This window comes from Antedon mediterranea, chromosome 10 (assembly GCF_964355755.1).
Source record: "Antedon mediterranea chromosome 10, ecAntMedi1.1, whole genome shotgun sequence".
NCBI classification, from domain to species: Eukaryota; Metazoa; Echinodermata; class Crinoidea; order Comatulida; family Antedonidae; genus Antedon; species Antedon mediterranea.
The window spans coordinates 3,957,786-3,973,890 of record NC_092679.1 but is presented as its reverse complement, the minus strand read 5'-3'; the positions used below and the strand labels follow the sequence as shown (position 1 = coordinate 3,973,890).

Sequence of the window (16,105 nt, the reverse complement as noted above, 5' to 3'; positions counted from 1 at the left end):
CGTAATTGTTAGGCCTATTTTCTGAGACATAATGATATTCATCATCACCGTTAATACAAATAATAATTTTCCGGCGAGAATGTACATTGGTTTTTAACAATATAAGTTTTCTTTCTTAAACAAACGAAATGTAAACATATGTTGTTTGTTGTGATACAGATGTTTGTGTTTTTGCAGTAGACCTGTTTTATTGCCTGTTAATATTCAAATCAAATATATTGTATATTTGTCCGAATGTACACATGATTATTCCAGGTGTTGATAATTATAACATTATGCAGTTAAGATATGGCATGTGAGAAAATATATTGAATACCACCGTCGAGAAAGTGCTGCGCATCAAGTACTGCTGTCAAAATGCGTGCCGCGCACCAAACTTGATTGTTTTCGAGTACTGCTGTCAAAATGCGTGCCGCGCACCAAACTTGATGGTTTTCAAGTACTGCTGTCAAAATGCGTGCCGCGCACCAAACTTGATGGTTTTCGAGTACTGCTGTCAAAATGCGTGCCGCGCACCAAACTTGATGGTTTTCGAGTACTGCTGTCAAAATGCGTGCCGCGCACCAAACTTGATAGTTTTAGAGTACTGTAGTCAAAATGCGTGTCGCGCACCAAACTTAATGATTTTCGAGTACTGCTGTCTATTAAGTCCCGCGTGCCGCTTCTACCGAACGTGATGGTTGAATTCGCCGCACTAAACTTGAGATAAGGTTTCATTAATTGCCGATTTCGAATTGTAGCCGCGCTAAACTTTAAGTTTGTTTGAAGCTGCAGGGGATTGCCATAGTTAGAGCAATCCCAGGGATGGGAAGCCAACAGTTACCAGCTGTGTATATTTTTACAGAGTTAAGTATAGGTCAATTTTTTAAACGTTTTCATAACAAATATCAAAGCTGTTTAAACTTGGTGTCCGTTAGTTTTAATTTAAAAAATCATAATGTTATTGGCGATAACGTTATGTAGGGAGGATGACACTATCGAATTAACATCTATACTGAGGTCATCATAATGAAATCAAATATTGTAGGCCTATAATTTAATTTAGTAATAAGCTTAATAAAGAGTTTGCCACTTTTGAGGCACTGCATTATAACCATAAGTTTAACAAAAAAATTTTCACTCGTGGACAAATACAATAATTAGAGGTACGCTCTATTTTTAGTCAGTTTGTCTGTTTCAAACATTGTTTTTTTTTCTTAAATTTTCAGAAGAAATGGATGGATCAGTAATTGAATTCAATTGGGTGGTAAGTGATCGTCATGTAATTCTTCCAATCAAAATACTGCAAGGTTCCGCCAATATCTGGGTGTAGCTTTCTTATAACCTAATACGAAAATGTGTTTGGCACCACTCTGATGATGACGTTGTTTCTCTTCTCACCGCTCTCCAAAAAATAAGTGGGGTTATTTTTGTTGCAGATGTGTATATTTTATAATAGGCCCTAAACAAAATAAGAAACTTTATACCATTTTACCCTTTAGCCTAAGTGTTGCCCTAAATTGTCGAGCGCATAGAGACATCGTTCATTTGCGCTATATAAATCTATTATTATTATTATTATTATTATTTATTAATTGATTAGCTTATTAATCGCGTGCAAACGCGACTCTACAGCTCACTATGTCGGTCGGTCGGTAAACACTAACTCAAATTTGAGCACGCGACTGCAGACATGTATATGGCCTTGTTGTTTAAACATCGGGATTGCACTATCGAAATAAGATTACTCTATTGTCAGCGTGTAATAAAGTATTCGATTCGTTATCGTTTGTCGGAATAATGTATGATAGGCCTAATAATTTTTAATGAAAGATAATGCACATTATCATATCGATATTCTACCTAGCTTTTATTAACTTTCATAAATGAGATATACAAAAAAGTGTAAAAGCACGCAGAGTATTAATAGCAAACTCAATCTACTAACATTATCAATACATATTATGATGCAAATTTATCTAAAATGAGAAATTACATCTTCAAAAGAGATATACCGAGTAAACGCCAAAAAGGCTACACAAATGTCATCAGACAACAACCAAATTTTCCTGATTAAATTTAAAAATAAACTAAACTAAAGAATCGCGTACTGCTTAAGCCATGATACAATGTTCTAATAATGTATTTTATATATATCTACTTCTTCAAGGTGCGATAACCGATAGTATCTTAAAGTACTATATAATTAATTACGTTATTAATTACGTTTGTCTAATTATAGTCTTTGAAAAATGTTTGCACGTTCCCGTTTCGATTGGTCTTCAACGTTTACCAAGGAATGCTTCGATTCACCAAGCGTAACGTAAAACTCGTATAAATTACGCAATACTACCATTAGTTATTACCGTATATATCAACGCATAATATAACTCTCTGTTCTTGCATGAGGTATAAACGTAAGTACTTTGACACAAATTATGACGTTAAATTTACGTCATTCAAAATGTTATTACGAATACTATGTTATGGAGCGGTAGTTGGAGTCAGATGTAGAAATCCTGGCTTAGGTGTTTGAAACCATTCCACTGTCATGAATAAAAAATAATTCATGATTTACGATAATAAAGTTGATATTTAGTACCAGGAATGATATCCAATGTTCACCCGCCGAACGAGTGAAAAATAGTAAACCTTATTAGTAACACTGTTTATGACCGGTGTGTCATCATAGTGACGAACTCTGAAGAAAAAAAATACCAAAAATTAGTTTAATTTTGACCCAAAAAATTACTAATGATACTGAAACAAAACATATAAAAGTTATAGTTGAAAAAGTGGAATTTAATGGCCGGGTTCTGGTTAGCCTATAGAGGTAATAAATATACAGTCGCATCTAAAGATGTATCTCAAATATCTTTATTAAGAAAAAAACTGAAAGAAATCATAAGTTATACAGTAGTTGAAGTGGAAAATAGTGGTTCTATGAGATATAATAAACATAATAAACAGTCGCATCTAATGACGTATCTCAAATATCTTTACTTTAAAAAATGCTGACCTTCGTAATTAACTTGGCCGTCTCCGTCGATATCGGCTTCTCGGATCATTTCGTCAACTTCTTCATCCGTCAACTTCTCACCAAGATTTGTCATCACGTGTCGGAGTTCAGCAGCACTAAAGGAAGAGTAATATACAGTTGAAACGAGATTTAAAAATAACAATCTTTGCTAAAATACTGTCTATTATGATAGAAACAAAATATATAGGCCTAAGCCTACATAATCACCAACTTGAATACAAAGTTAGTTGTACAGTTAATTAAAACGAGATCCTTGTTTAAAAATAAAAATCTTTGTTAAAATACTGCCTTTGATAGAAACAAAATATAGCCTATAGGCCTACATATTTACTAAATTGAATACGAAGTTGGTTATGATTTTACATATTCATTTCAAATTCTTATTCCTTGACAACCTAATCAACCATGGAAGAGGGGTTACAGAAATGTAGTAGAGGAGAAACGTGAGTTTCATTTATCTCAACACTTTGCTCTAAACATGGAAGAAACCCCTTTTAACGCAATGATCTCCGGAGAAAAGGGTATTTTAGTTGTTTTGCTGAATATCGATAATGTATGAGGGCCCTGATTATCAGTTAACCTACTGTACCAAAAACTGAAAGGGTTACCCCCTTTAAAGATAGTTAAAAACTTAAATAACGTTATTTGAATATCAATGCTGCAGTACGGTAGCCTAACTGTGTACTGTAAGAAATGATCATGACAAATTAGAGTTTTACAGATAAGAAGTGTGACTATAGTCATGCGTCTTTAAATAAATTATTCACGTCACATTGTTTATTACGTCACATATGCACGTGACTCCTACCTAATAAAACCGTTTCCATCCTTGTCAAAAACGCGAAACGCTTCACGAATCTCTTCTTCGGAATCGGTTTCTTTCATTTTTTTCGCCATCATCGTTAAAAATTCTGGAAAATCGATCGTACCATTTCCTACAAAAAAGAATAACAAAAGCATAACGTTAACAATAACATCGTTAAATTCCCTTTCAATCTCTGACTACATTTTTTAATGTCATATAATAATAATGTGTCTAAAATTACCATATGAGGCGTAACAAAAATAATTGAATTGCTATACTAAACATTTAAAAAAAAAATCAGAAATAGATATGTGCTTGTTTTATCATTTTCTCGATTTTTTTATATATACTGTTATATATATATAAACTTATTTTATTATTACAACACCATATAAATACGACAAAAAAGATATTGAACAAAAAAATTATTTAAAAATATGTTTAAAACCATAGTATTTTTTTCCTTTGTGTGAAATAAAAATAAAAGTTTAAATTGCAAATTTTAAAATTTTATTTAATAATGATAATCTTAAATATCCAGCGTTTTCAGATGTCAACACGTTGTTTCTTCATTCGGTTTGTTTATGTTGGGGGTGTAAATGTGCCGTCATACATGATTAATACCTTGTTTAAAAATTGAGAACGTCTCCGATTTAATTAGTGGCCCATCGCAGCATAATTATATTTTACTAAAGTAGGCCTACCGAATATTCTATAGGACAATGGTATAGATATAACAAAAATCTATCTATCGTTTTGGGAAGTGTTTAGATTTCCATACAGTAAGTAATAAACTTATGATATCAATATGATGTTTCAATGTCTGTTAGAATCGGATCAATCGAGTTATCACTGTTGTAGATGATGTAATGCGATCCATCTGTGTCATTGCCTACGATAAGATATCTTTTCGAAATGTATCACTTTTAATATCATTATTTCTTACATCCTTCGTATTCGAATGTTAATTTAGTAGATGGTGCGTTGCAACCGTGTCATTAAATCGCAATTACTTGATTACACTTCGTATACCTTTTTTTCATCTTTCATAAATATTAAAACTTGCCAATGTCTTCATAATGAAACACCAAGTCCTTTTATTCCGATGTTATTATTATGTATGCTTATGAAAAGAATATCATGATGATGTATATTCATTTTAATATGTTTTACACATGATCTTTTGTTTGGTAAGCGCGAACGTGCAAACATTAATTTCTATAGAAATTAAATGCTTCGTATAGTGTACCGTGACAGTACGAATTGAATACGTATGCGTTGCGCATGAGTGCTCCAGTTTTTTGATGAGGTGGTGCGGTAATTATGTATGCCGAATATAACACGCAAAACAGCATACGATTCTCTGTACGCTTGCCTTGCCATCTTAGGTTAAATCTGAGAAATAATTCTATCTATTGGAATATCTCGCTGTCAAGCTTTATCAAAACTTTAACAAATCAGAAAGTTGACATTGATATGGAACGATAACTGTTTTACTATACATTTTTGTTTTGATATTCACAAACATTTCATTATAGAATTGTGCGGCTACAAATCTTGTCTCGGGTTTTGATATCCACGACGAACATTGCATTAGAAATGCGCGTGTAGGTTTTAAAATCCACGACGAACATTGCATTAGAAATGCGCGTGTAGGTTTTGATATCACGACGAACATTGCATTATTAGAAATGCGCGCGTACAAATCCTGTCTCAGAGAGTGTCACAAGTGACAAAAGATACACGCGCGCGACGCAAACTTGGCTCCCGGGGGCCCGTATATCTTAATGAAATTCTTCACGGACAAAATAACCGGTTTTAGAATTGCATTTAATTAGACAATTGATATGTAGTCCTATATGATTTATTATACTGTATTACAAAAGACGTAATGTATCCAAACAGCTACCTTTGAATCTTCTCCAGTTTTGCAACTTAATATCTTTAGATGTCTTCGAATTGTATTTAGAATTCAATTTACAAAGGATTGAAATTAATATAGGATCCTGATAAGAAAAATGAAGTTCGTATGAAATGTAGGCCTATGTTTTATGTTGTTATACCGTATCTGTCGTAAAGTTTTGTATGAATAAAATCGTTTCATGTTGCCTGGTGCTCTTATTCCTATTTCTATTTCATAGTCATTTGGTTTTTTTTTATGTATATGAGGATTAGTAGGCCTACATATCCTAAAATTGTGTTGCAGAATAAATTTTATTTATGTAGACGTTTGCCTGGTTTAGTTTTCTTAAAATGAAAATCACCAAAGTTCTTTTGGGGTTCTTATGAGGCTAACAGACGCGTATCGAGAAGCAGGTTTCAACTTCTAAAGCAGGTAGTAATCGATAGTATGTAGAGATACAGCCCTGGCAATCGGATGCAGTAGGCCTATTAAGAAGTATTATGAATTAATAAGCAGATCAAATAACGAATCAATCCTCGTTAATTACCATCTTACCCAGGTCCAGACCTGAATAAATAATACACTGCTGTGATGCAGTAGGATTATCAGGGACTTTGGAATCTTCCCTTCGTTTTATAATTTAACACATCCCTGTATGATATCGTATCAACGAATTAATGTTTGATACTTATAGTAAGGTTTCAAAGTTAGCAATTGCAAATATTTAAAAAAATTATGAAATCGTAATTCGTATTTCTGATGTTGCTCTTGGTTGTCTTGCTCTCATTATTTTTGGTCGATATTTTGATATCATTATTATCATTTTTAATGATTTTTTTATTTTTATAATTGTGAATACCTCACATGATGAGCATTTTTGCTAGTTAATGAATTTCAAAAGGGTTGTTATGGGGAGTTTGGAACTGCTGAAAAGAATCGATTATTCTTATTTTATACCAAAACTTTTATTTGAATTGGTTTTTACTATACTGCTAGTATTTTCTTTTAGTTACCTATTTTATTCTTCTGTCTAAATGTTTAATAATGGATGTCAGACTCCTGTCTATCAATCATGTATAACTATTGCTGGATTCAATGAATTGCTAATGTATTTCTGAACTATACGTAACGTTTGTTCTTTAATACTCATATAATCTTTTAATTCCTCACTGTTTCAATCTACCACCAAGGGGCATGCGCATCACGCGTACGTTCATTTGGAAAATGACCACGTTTTTTTAAAGATTAACGTAGATATATGGCACCACACGTTAAGAAGAATGTCATGGACTAAGTGACATTATTAGTGCTAGAAGCAATCGCTTGTAATCTCTAAGCACATTTTGATGAAATCGAAGCTTTAATAAAAGGAAAATGAATAATGAATGCAGTTCCAATGTAGTAACACGTGTCTTGTACACAATTATACGTACTGTAATACAACTTTAATTTGATAATATAAGGTTTCGGTTATATTTATTGCCATGCAATTAAGTAGTGTGGCTATTTGGAGATGTAACTTAAATACAATTTCAGATGCTATTTTAGACTTATGCCTCAATGTTTTGCCAACATTTTTGTGCAATTTGTCAGTCATTTTTATCATTTCTCACCCTGTGTCATGATCACCATTATCATGTCAATGTATTTTCGTTATTATCTATTTAACTGTAAACATACCATCAGCATCTACTTCATTGATCATATCCTGAAGTTCTGCTTCCGTTGGATTTTGTCCCAAAGATCTCATCACAGTTCCAAGTTCTTTTGTTGTGATTGTGCCGTCGCCATCTTTGTCGAATAAAGAGAATGCCTCCTTAAATTCTAAACAATTGAAAAAATTGAAGATCAAAAGAAAAAATAAACTTGGAGAATAATTATTGAACATTGATTATAACTACGACCATATTTCTGGTAAATCAATACATGACAAAATAATATATTCTTTATAAGGATGTGTAATTAATTAAGTGCATGTTTAATTCGATTGCAGTGAAAATCTGGTCTGTAGTAATTACGTTACGTGTCTTCATCTAGATGAAGTTTTGTTATTTAGTTTCATGCAATTGACAGCTTATAGATTTCGGCAGTCGTTAAATTAGCCAACCATAATTCATTAACATAAAAATGTAATTTGCTAATTCACTCACCAGCAATTTGTTCTTCTGTTAGTTGATCGGCCTGTAAAAATATGAATTATGAATGACAGTTATGAAAACTGTATGATATTAATCAGAATGCTATGGAACCAGCAGAGAGACAAATACCATGACATCAAGTGTTCCTGGACAAAATTTTAATGACTTATTAATAATATACCTGTATGTGTATTTTAGTTATTTATGTAATCAGGGCATTGAAAGCATGATGACACAATATCAGCGATGTGTATATAAACGCCGTATCACAATTATCAATGTGTATACGCGCGTGTATAAGCAGTATCTTTATAATATTATTATCATAATCTTTGTGCGCGCGCGCGTCACGAAGAAGCTGTTTTGTGTACGCACGACGAGTTAAATGTCACTGCCACGTCTCTTATTTATAATCGCTTCAAACATTAAATTGCAATTATATTATTAGTGCAATAGAAACAAAAATCGTATTTTTTCCCGTCGCCATTTCGGCGTCTTGAAGACGATTAACCCGAATGTAAATTGTGACAAAACACCTATTTTGTTGATAAGATTCCATTATTAATTGAATTTCTGAATAGAAGATTAGAAATTATTTTAAAGAGCCTTACTAATACAAATCGATTAAATGTTTCAAACCGACACTTTTTATAATATATAATTTATTCTTTATCTCAAGGTTATAAACAAAATATGATTCTATATTATCTATAATTGGAGAAGAAGATATTGTGTTAACAAAAAGTGCTCGCGCCCATACATTTGTCGATTTTCTCTCAATGGTTCCCACTGAGACCCAAAAGAAAGACGTAAGCGTAACATTATTAGTTTGACAATAAAGCCCGGCGCACACTAGAGCTTCCGGCTGAGCCAACTGGCACGAGTAACACTTTGCTCACAGTGTGCGCCGGGGAATTCGTGAGGAATCGGCCACGCGTGCCGCTGAGGAAAATATCTATCATGTTTAATATTTTTTGGTACGCGTGCCATTTTCCTCAAGAAGTGTGCGCCGAACGTAAGCAGATAGCTCACTAAAAAATTCCACTGCGCATGACATGTTCTAATTTATTATAATATGTCAGCGCGTGCCGTATAGCGTATTAAGTAACTATCCAATCAGCAAATCGCGTACTGAAGGCGTTTGGTGTGCGTCCGATAGAACGCGATCACAATTTGCGGCAAATTTTTTAGTGAGCCAAGTGTTACTCGTGCCCAGTTGGCTCCGCCGAAAGCTGTAGTGTGCGCCGTGCTTAAAGCATTCTGATTGTACATTCCATAACATTAATCAACAGTTGTTCCATTGTGACCATTTATATTAATGACATCTCCCTTCACTTTACGCCCTTATAACACATTGTTATATGGAAATCAAAATGAAAAAAATATATAATAGAAAGCTAAAACTATATGCAAAATGTGCGATTTTGTTATACAGCAATTGTTCGCGCACTTATAACATGAGATTGATGGATAGAGATGGACGCGTCTCCATGACATCTGATCATCACATTGGAAATATTAGCTTCTGCGCGGGTTCTCTTCCTGGCCCTGCCTTCTGCACACGCGCGGACCAACTATCAATATTTCTATTTCCGATAATACATTAAAACACTGTTGTTAATTGGCTAAATAAACTGTTTGATTAAACGGTCCCAAAAACATGTCCTCTTTCTATGTTACTTTTATGTAAATTGATTTTGATTGCATGTAGACGAATTGGTACAATGCGACTAAATATTCCTTCGTAGAATTCCAGTTTTCCGCAAGTCAGTTAAATTAATCAGTTATCAATTATCATTTAAAAAATAATAATTTTCCAATAATAGTTAAAATCATCAACCTATAGTTTGTAAACTGATCGATATCTGAAAGTTTTCTCCAAATAAGAACACAGTTATATAGTAAAATTATAAATAATAAATAGGGCTAAATTTGAAAAGGTAAAAACTCACCATTTTTTAAAAGACGGTGTACAGTTGACTGAAAGAAAATTAAACGTACGTATGGTATAGTAGAAACAGAAGTGAAGACTTAGCGATATAAGCGTACACAGAGCCGCCGACGATGATCGACCAAAATGTATGAACAAACCGATTGTCCTATAGAGAGTTGTATTTAAATTAGCATCATGCATTATTCATGAGTTCGTATTGTTGCGCGTAACACATGTGTATCTTGGCAATATTACACCAATTAAAATGTGTTTAATTTCTCAATGGAGTAATAAAATAACAGAATTGGATAAATGAGTTGTGGAATAGCATGATGATAGGCGTTGTAGTAGCGTTGTTTTCGTTTGTCATTTAAATAATTAATTTTCTTATTTATAAAAGCAAACGTAGTTTTCTTTCATAATTTCAAAGATTAATAATATTTTTTTTCGAAAAGAGAGAATGGAATCTAAGGTTTGCGAGAAGAATATTGTGGTTTATATGGGTATATAAAGAAGCACGTACACATCACAAGAACAAATAAATGTCATGATTAATTAGACGACATCTAAATAGGCAAGGGCAAGGGCTAAAACTGTACAACATAGGAATGGACAGCATCATCGTTGTTTGTTATTCTGGCCCTAGCGGCCGCCCATAGGTTAACATATTTCATTTTTATTCAATATCAAAATCGCAGCCAAAGGTAGGCCACTTACAAATATAACAAGAAATATTTCTTACAAAAAACGCTGCTTGCTTATTGAAAAATATTTTTAATTTCAAATGTTTTTGAATGTGTCATCATTTTATTGTCACATAATAGTTATTTTACCTGAAAAAATGTAATTTAAAGCAACAAATACTTATATTGTCTGTCAGACAATGGTTTTTGGGTTTCTTTTCTCTTTTTATAGCCTATGTGAATAAATATAATTTTTTTAGAAGTGAATACTCAATTTCTGTCACTTTAGTTAATTTTATTGCTAAGGTCAAGTCTGGGGGTCACTTCATCACCCTAGACATTTCAAGTGTGAAGTATCCTATTACAAACACAAACTTTAATGGACTGTTTCGATAATAATTAAATAAATATCTGACAGTGAATATACCAGAAATGCTTTGGGATTTGTAATTATGACATGTCCTAATAGACTCTTTTCCCAGACGTTTTTTGGGGGGTCTACTGTAGCAGCTGGAATCAATAAATTATAGTGGAGTTTCCATTTTCGCAAAACTGTCGTCCTTAGAACTATAACTGCTGCTTGCTTTAGCGTCTGATTGAGTAGTCCTAATGGGACGTAGCGGGCTAGAGCAGGAGCGTGAAACATTTAAAACAGGCATAAAACAGTATATAAAGAAGCTCGTGCAAATCACAAGAACAAATAAATACTGAATGAAACTAAATATTGGATACTCTCCTGATCAATCAAGTTTAACATTTTTTTCTTTTTTTGTAGTTCGAATCATAGTCTGCTATATCCTTCCCATACCTGTATACACGGTTTGTATATATGTGGTACGGTACTCCATAAATATTCTATATTGCTGCTCTTTTAATAATGAAATTATACGCAAAGTAATTAGGCTACCTTTCTTGTATACTGAATGTTCTATTATTTCCCGAATCACTTAGCCGTTTTCACAATTGGGATTAAAAGAAGTAATTAGGCTAAAGAAATATGAATATTGATACATATGTTTATTTGTATTGCCTGTGGAGGTGCCATTATTAGTATCATTATAACCAAACTAATCGATTATGATTGCCACTGTCATCATCATTACCACATTCATCAACATGCAATTATCTACTTTCAAATCTTAATTTAAGAATTTCATTATACATTTTTAAATTATACTCATAGCTATGGGCGTTTGTTTTTTATTCTGCAAAATTACCGGTAACCAATGGAAATATGTTTCATGACCGTTCAAATGTAGCAACTACATTCCAAACGGTCGCTTGGTAATTCTCTAAAAGTTTACGCGCGCGTATTATTTTCATCAGTTTTTGTTAGCGTATTGACGTTTAAACGCTCTAACAATTTAACGACTCATGAGTGAATAACAACTCTATACGTTTAATTTTAAATTTGTGATTCCGAAAACTATAAACTCTCAAGATTTTTCGCTCTAACGATAACTATATTGAGAAAATTATATATATTACATATAGCAATACCAGTATAATCAGTTTGTGATCGCAGTATTAAATTCAAATCTAAACAACATTGTTCGGTATGTATGCTTTGTGCACATATCAAAAGATATGATGATGATAATGTTTTTCATTACATGAGAGCTGTGTCAATATTTACTAAGAATATATATGAATTTAGTCGTTAATGGTTCGAATTTTTAAATTAATATTATAGGGCCTCAAGCTCGGTTCCATTGCAACACAAGAATGTAAATGCAACGCAAATAGTTTCACCAGGAAGGTATTATACCTCCGTTGTTTGACCAATCACACGATAGATAATTCGAACCGGTTTGATTGAGCAAACACACCGTCTAGGACATCGCAAAGAATTTGACCAATCAATTCGAATGAATGACATCATACTTTCTTCTGTTCGAGAATTTTTATCATTTATACAATTTGTCGGGAATATAAACTCCGATACTATATTGCTATTATGAAATACTAAACGTTCACAAATTATGATTTTTATTTCCTTTAACATAGGCCTACATAAAGATGAAAGATAGATTTAATAAAAACAACCAATAATTTAAAGCTATTGATAAAACAAAAAAAGATTTTTTTTTTAAAGTTTTAATTGAACACATGCGCAAAATCTACATAATTAATGCATTGGTTTGCAATCTCGTAGAAATTGATAGTGAACCACGGAGAGGTATAAATGAACTTACCGATAGATGTAATGACGCTATAATATTAATAAAGCATAATAGTAAATACGCGGTGTGCATATTTTGTGCCGAAAATTTTACGCAAATATCCAGGCATCTCAGCATTGAGTACCTCTTCTGACCGCGATTAGCATTCAGACGTAAGTGGCGTCCCTAATTCTCACACGATCAAATGTTGGCTCTTTCTGTGCGCAAACCAGAAACAAAATATGTTCCGAGTTTACACGCGTCAACTAATTAATGTAAATAAAACTGTTTTAAATTATCATAGAAATAAATCATTATAAATGTCGCATGTATACTATTATTACATAAGCAGTTTATGTTTTTCCTCGCACAATATTTAACATTCAGAACAGCGCCACCCATAGACTAACATTATTGCCTTGGTGAAACAAACGTGTCCATTATCAAATAATTTTAACTTTATTAATCTGAGCTTTTGTACACTGAATGTTTGTTTTACAGAATTGTATATTGTACAATATACAATTCTGTAAAACAAACATTCAGTGTAAAAATTAGTAAATAAAAATTATAAATAGATCACTCACAAAGCTTCATTCCTACTTTGATGCTACTCAAGTAATTTTTTGAACCAATCACGAAGCGATAGACCATCCGTACTGTCGCTTGTGATTGGTCAATTACTCATGCGTTGCACCTACATTGTCGCGTTGCGTCCAAGTGGAAATCAAGCTATATAAAGCTTGGTTCCCACTAGAACGTAACGCAAGGACGTAAACGCAACGCAAGCGTTTTAACCAATGACAAGCGAAGTTATAGACAGTTAGCAATCACGAGGGAATAAGCCATCGCTTGTGATTGGTCAATTCACTTGCGTTGCCTTACGTCCTTGTGTTGCGTCGCTAGTGGGAACCACGCTTTAGTGCGGTAATGAAAGTATCATTGTTAGATAGTTATCATATTATTTTCCTTTAATACTTTAGTTAGTTCTGTAATTATTATATTTGATATTTCACTATTGGAAAATATTGTATATCCACACATTTATTGTGTCGTCACTAAATTAAATAAATGACAATTCTTATTCACAGAAGTTCTTTCTTTTTTATACATTGATCGTTCTTCCAATCAAACTCTTTACGTAGTTGAAGCAGACGAATTACTGACTGACCACATCATTTAAACTCTCGATCAGAGCTTGTACTTTGTAATCAAATCAAATAATATTAAAGTGGAATTAGTATAACCATGCTACTTCAATCGTCTGTTGGCTATTTCCCGCGTGTTGATTTTTCCCGCGCGTCAAATTTATTTTTCATCTTAAATATCAATCATTGGTGATTTCACAAATCGATATCGTCGTCTGTTCTGATTGGCTGTCACACGAGCTGCACTGCGACATATAATCGTCCGCAATATTATCCCAGCATTCTTTGCGAATTTCAACAGTTCATTGAATGGACAGCGTTCCGTTGCATTGCGACAGACGAAGTTAGTGCTTGAAAATACGATTCCCAAAAGCCCCACAAGCCTAGTAAAGCTCTTACTTCGCCAACAGAAGATCATAATTGTCATATTATTGGTGTTTGATAGAATCATATGATTACTTTTCGTTCATGTAACATGTTTTGAACAATAATAAATACCAACATACAGCCACGCGCATAGCATGGCGATAAATTATTGACAAAAATATTCCTATATTAATAGAGCTACTTATATATAATTATACACAGTATTGTATAAAGTATATAAATTATTGACAGTATCAGTGGCTGGATCTCAATTGAGATATATATTATATATTTATATATATTTTTGACAACTAAACAATTCGGATGTATTTTACTATATCATCTTATATACGCCCGCGTACAAATGCGTACAATCAATTGTACGCTCGTGTATCAGTATGTGATGTGAATGTCTCTCTTTGTGCGCGTGCTCGTCACTGCCAAATTTGACATAATTTCTTGTTTACTTACTTACTACAGTATTCAATTCGTGTTTTAATTGAAGTTATGTAATAATCGTAGTATATATATTCATCTTCTCCTAAATTAACATTAAATAAAAACCAATTTCCTGTTTTTCTCTTAATCCGAATTCTTCAAGGAAACAGCGCCCATTAAGAAAAAAAACCAATTCGTTGATCTATCGTTTTTACGTCATTTAATTAGGCATTTAGCAAAAATACTTTATACACGTCTCTATTTTTTTTTAATTGTTGGTGTTGTTGGAGACAGTTCCAAACTTTAATTATTTGTGGGGAAAACATCGGTGGGCCCTGTAACCTTACTTGTCAGGTCAGTATTGGTAATAAGTTTTAAAACGTGAGTTTTTTTGCGCCGCCCTGAAAAAAGGCACGGTGCATCGATGCTGATGCGTTGTATGTATGATTGAATTGACAGATAATAATTGATCGGATCGAGTTATGAATGCCTCTCACCTCAGAAAATAGTGGTTAATAAGTCAAATTAATTAGCAGACGACAAACTCCAGTTGAACATTAATCTAGTTCATCATCATCTAACTGTGTCGCGACTCGCAAGTATATTCCTCTATGTATGGCAACGCCTATACAACAGTACTACAAATCGCGCGAAGTAGACGACGCAATCATCGATGAAAGAACAGTGTTATTTCAAAGTAGAGGGCGACATTGACAAAAGCGAGAGTCCGAATGATTGATGGTCTCATCTTCATGCTGAATTTAATAATAAGTTTACTCTGTATATATTCAAATTTGATTAGAATGTGGAAAATGCTTTCGAAAAGACAAATTAATATTTAGATATAGCATAGAAACGTCAGCATAGTAAACTAATCTGACCGATACTAATCTAAACTAGACATGTAACTCGTCACTTTGACGAGTTTGGTTATCCGCCGCGCAAGTGGTGAAACATTAACATTAAGGGGATAGGTTGAGGACAAAAGGAAGTGTTCACGTTGGCATTATGACCTGAACTGAAGAATATGATATGTTGTTATTGCTGAATTTTATTATTTAAATCCATATATAGTATAGACAGTATAATCTGTATCCATATCACATACAGTGTAGAATAGGTGAAATTACGGGACCCGCTATTTATTGCAATTTTTAACATGTTGACGGTTTTAAAATGAAACGCGAAGGTAGTAATTCCGAAAGCAAATTATCTCAGCAACAACGTATTAACGTGTAGAAGAAATTTGAATACGTGAAATATTGATGCGCGCTCTTTTAAATGTAATGAATTATGACGCAAAAGATGAAAATACGACCTTTTTTATTTAACTGGCCATATGATGACGTCACAACATCCGATTGGCAACATTTTTACATAATTTCGTATCTACAATCCAATAGCTTCCAGAAAAAGTTTTAATCGTGATTATCACATTTTATTCTTACGAGCTATAACAGATTAAAATTTACTGTAAAGATGAAATTACTGCCACACGTGATATTAATTT

At 33.1% G+C, this 16,105-nt stretch overlaps 1 protein-coding gene across 1 annotated transcript; it reads right to left on the bottom strand.

Annotated features, from left to right (window-relative positions):
* Window positions 1-1,830: 1,830 nt before the first annotated feature.
* LOC140061359 (calmodulin-like) lies at window positions 1,831-9,930 on the bottom strand. Its single transcript, XM_072107872.1, has 6 exons — window positions 9,818-9,930; window positions 7,878-7,908; window positions 7,408-7,551; window positions 3,828-3,954; window positions 2,999-3,114; window positions 1,831-2,680 (listed from the first exon to the last, which is right to left on the bottom strand). The coding sequence occupies exons 1-6, from the start codon at window positions 9,818-9,820 to the stop codon at window positions 2,649-2,651; spliced, it is 453 nt and encodes a 150-aa protein (XP_071963973.1). The 5' UTR covers window positions 9,821-9,930; the 3' UTR covers window positions 1,831-2,648.
* Between the last annotated feature and the right edge of the window lie 6,175 nt (window positions 9,931-16,105).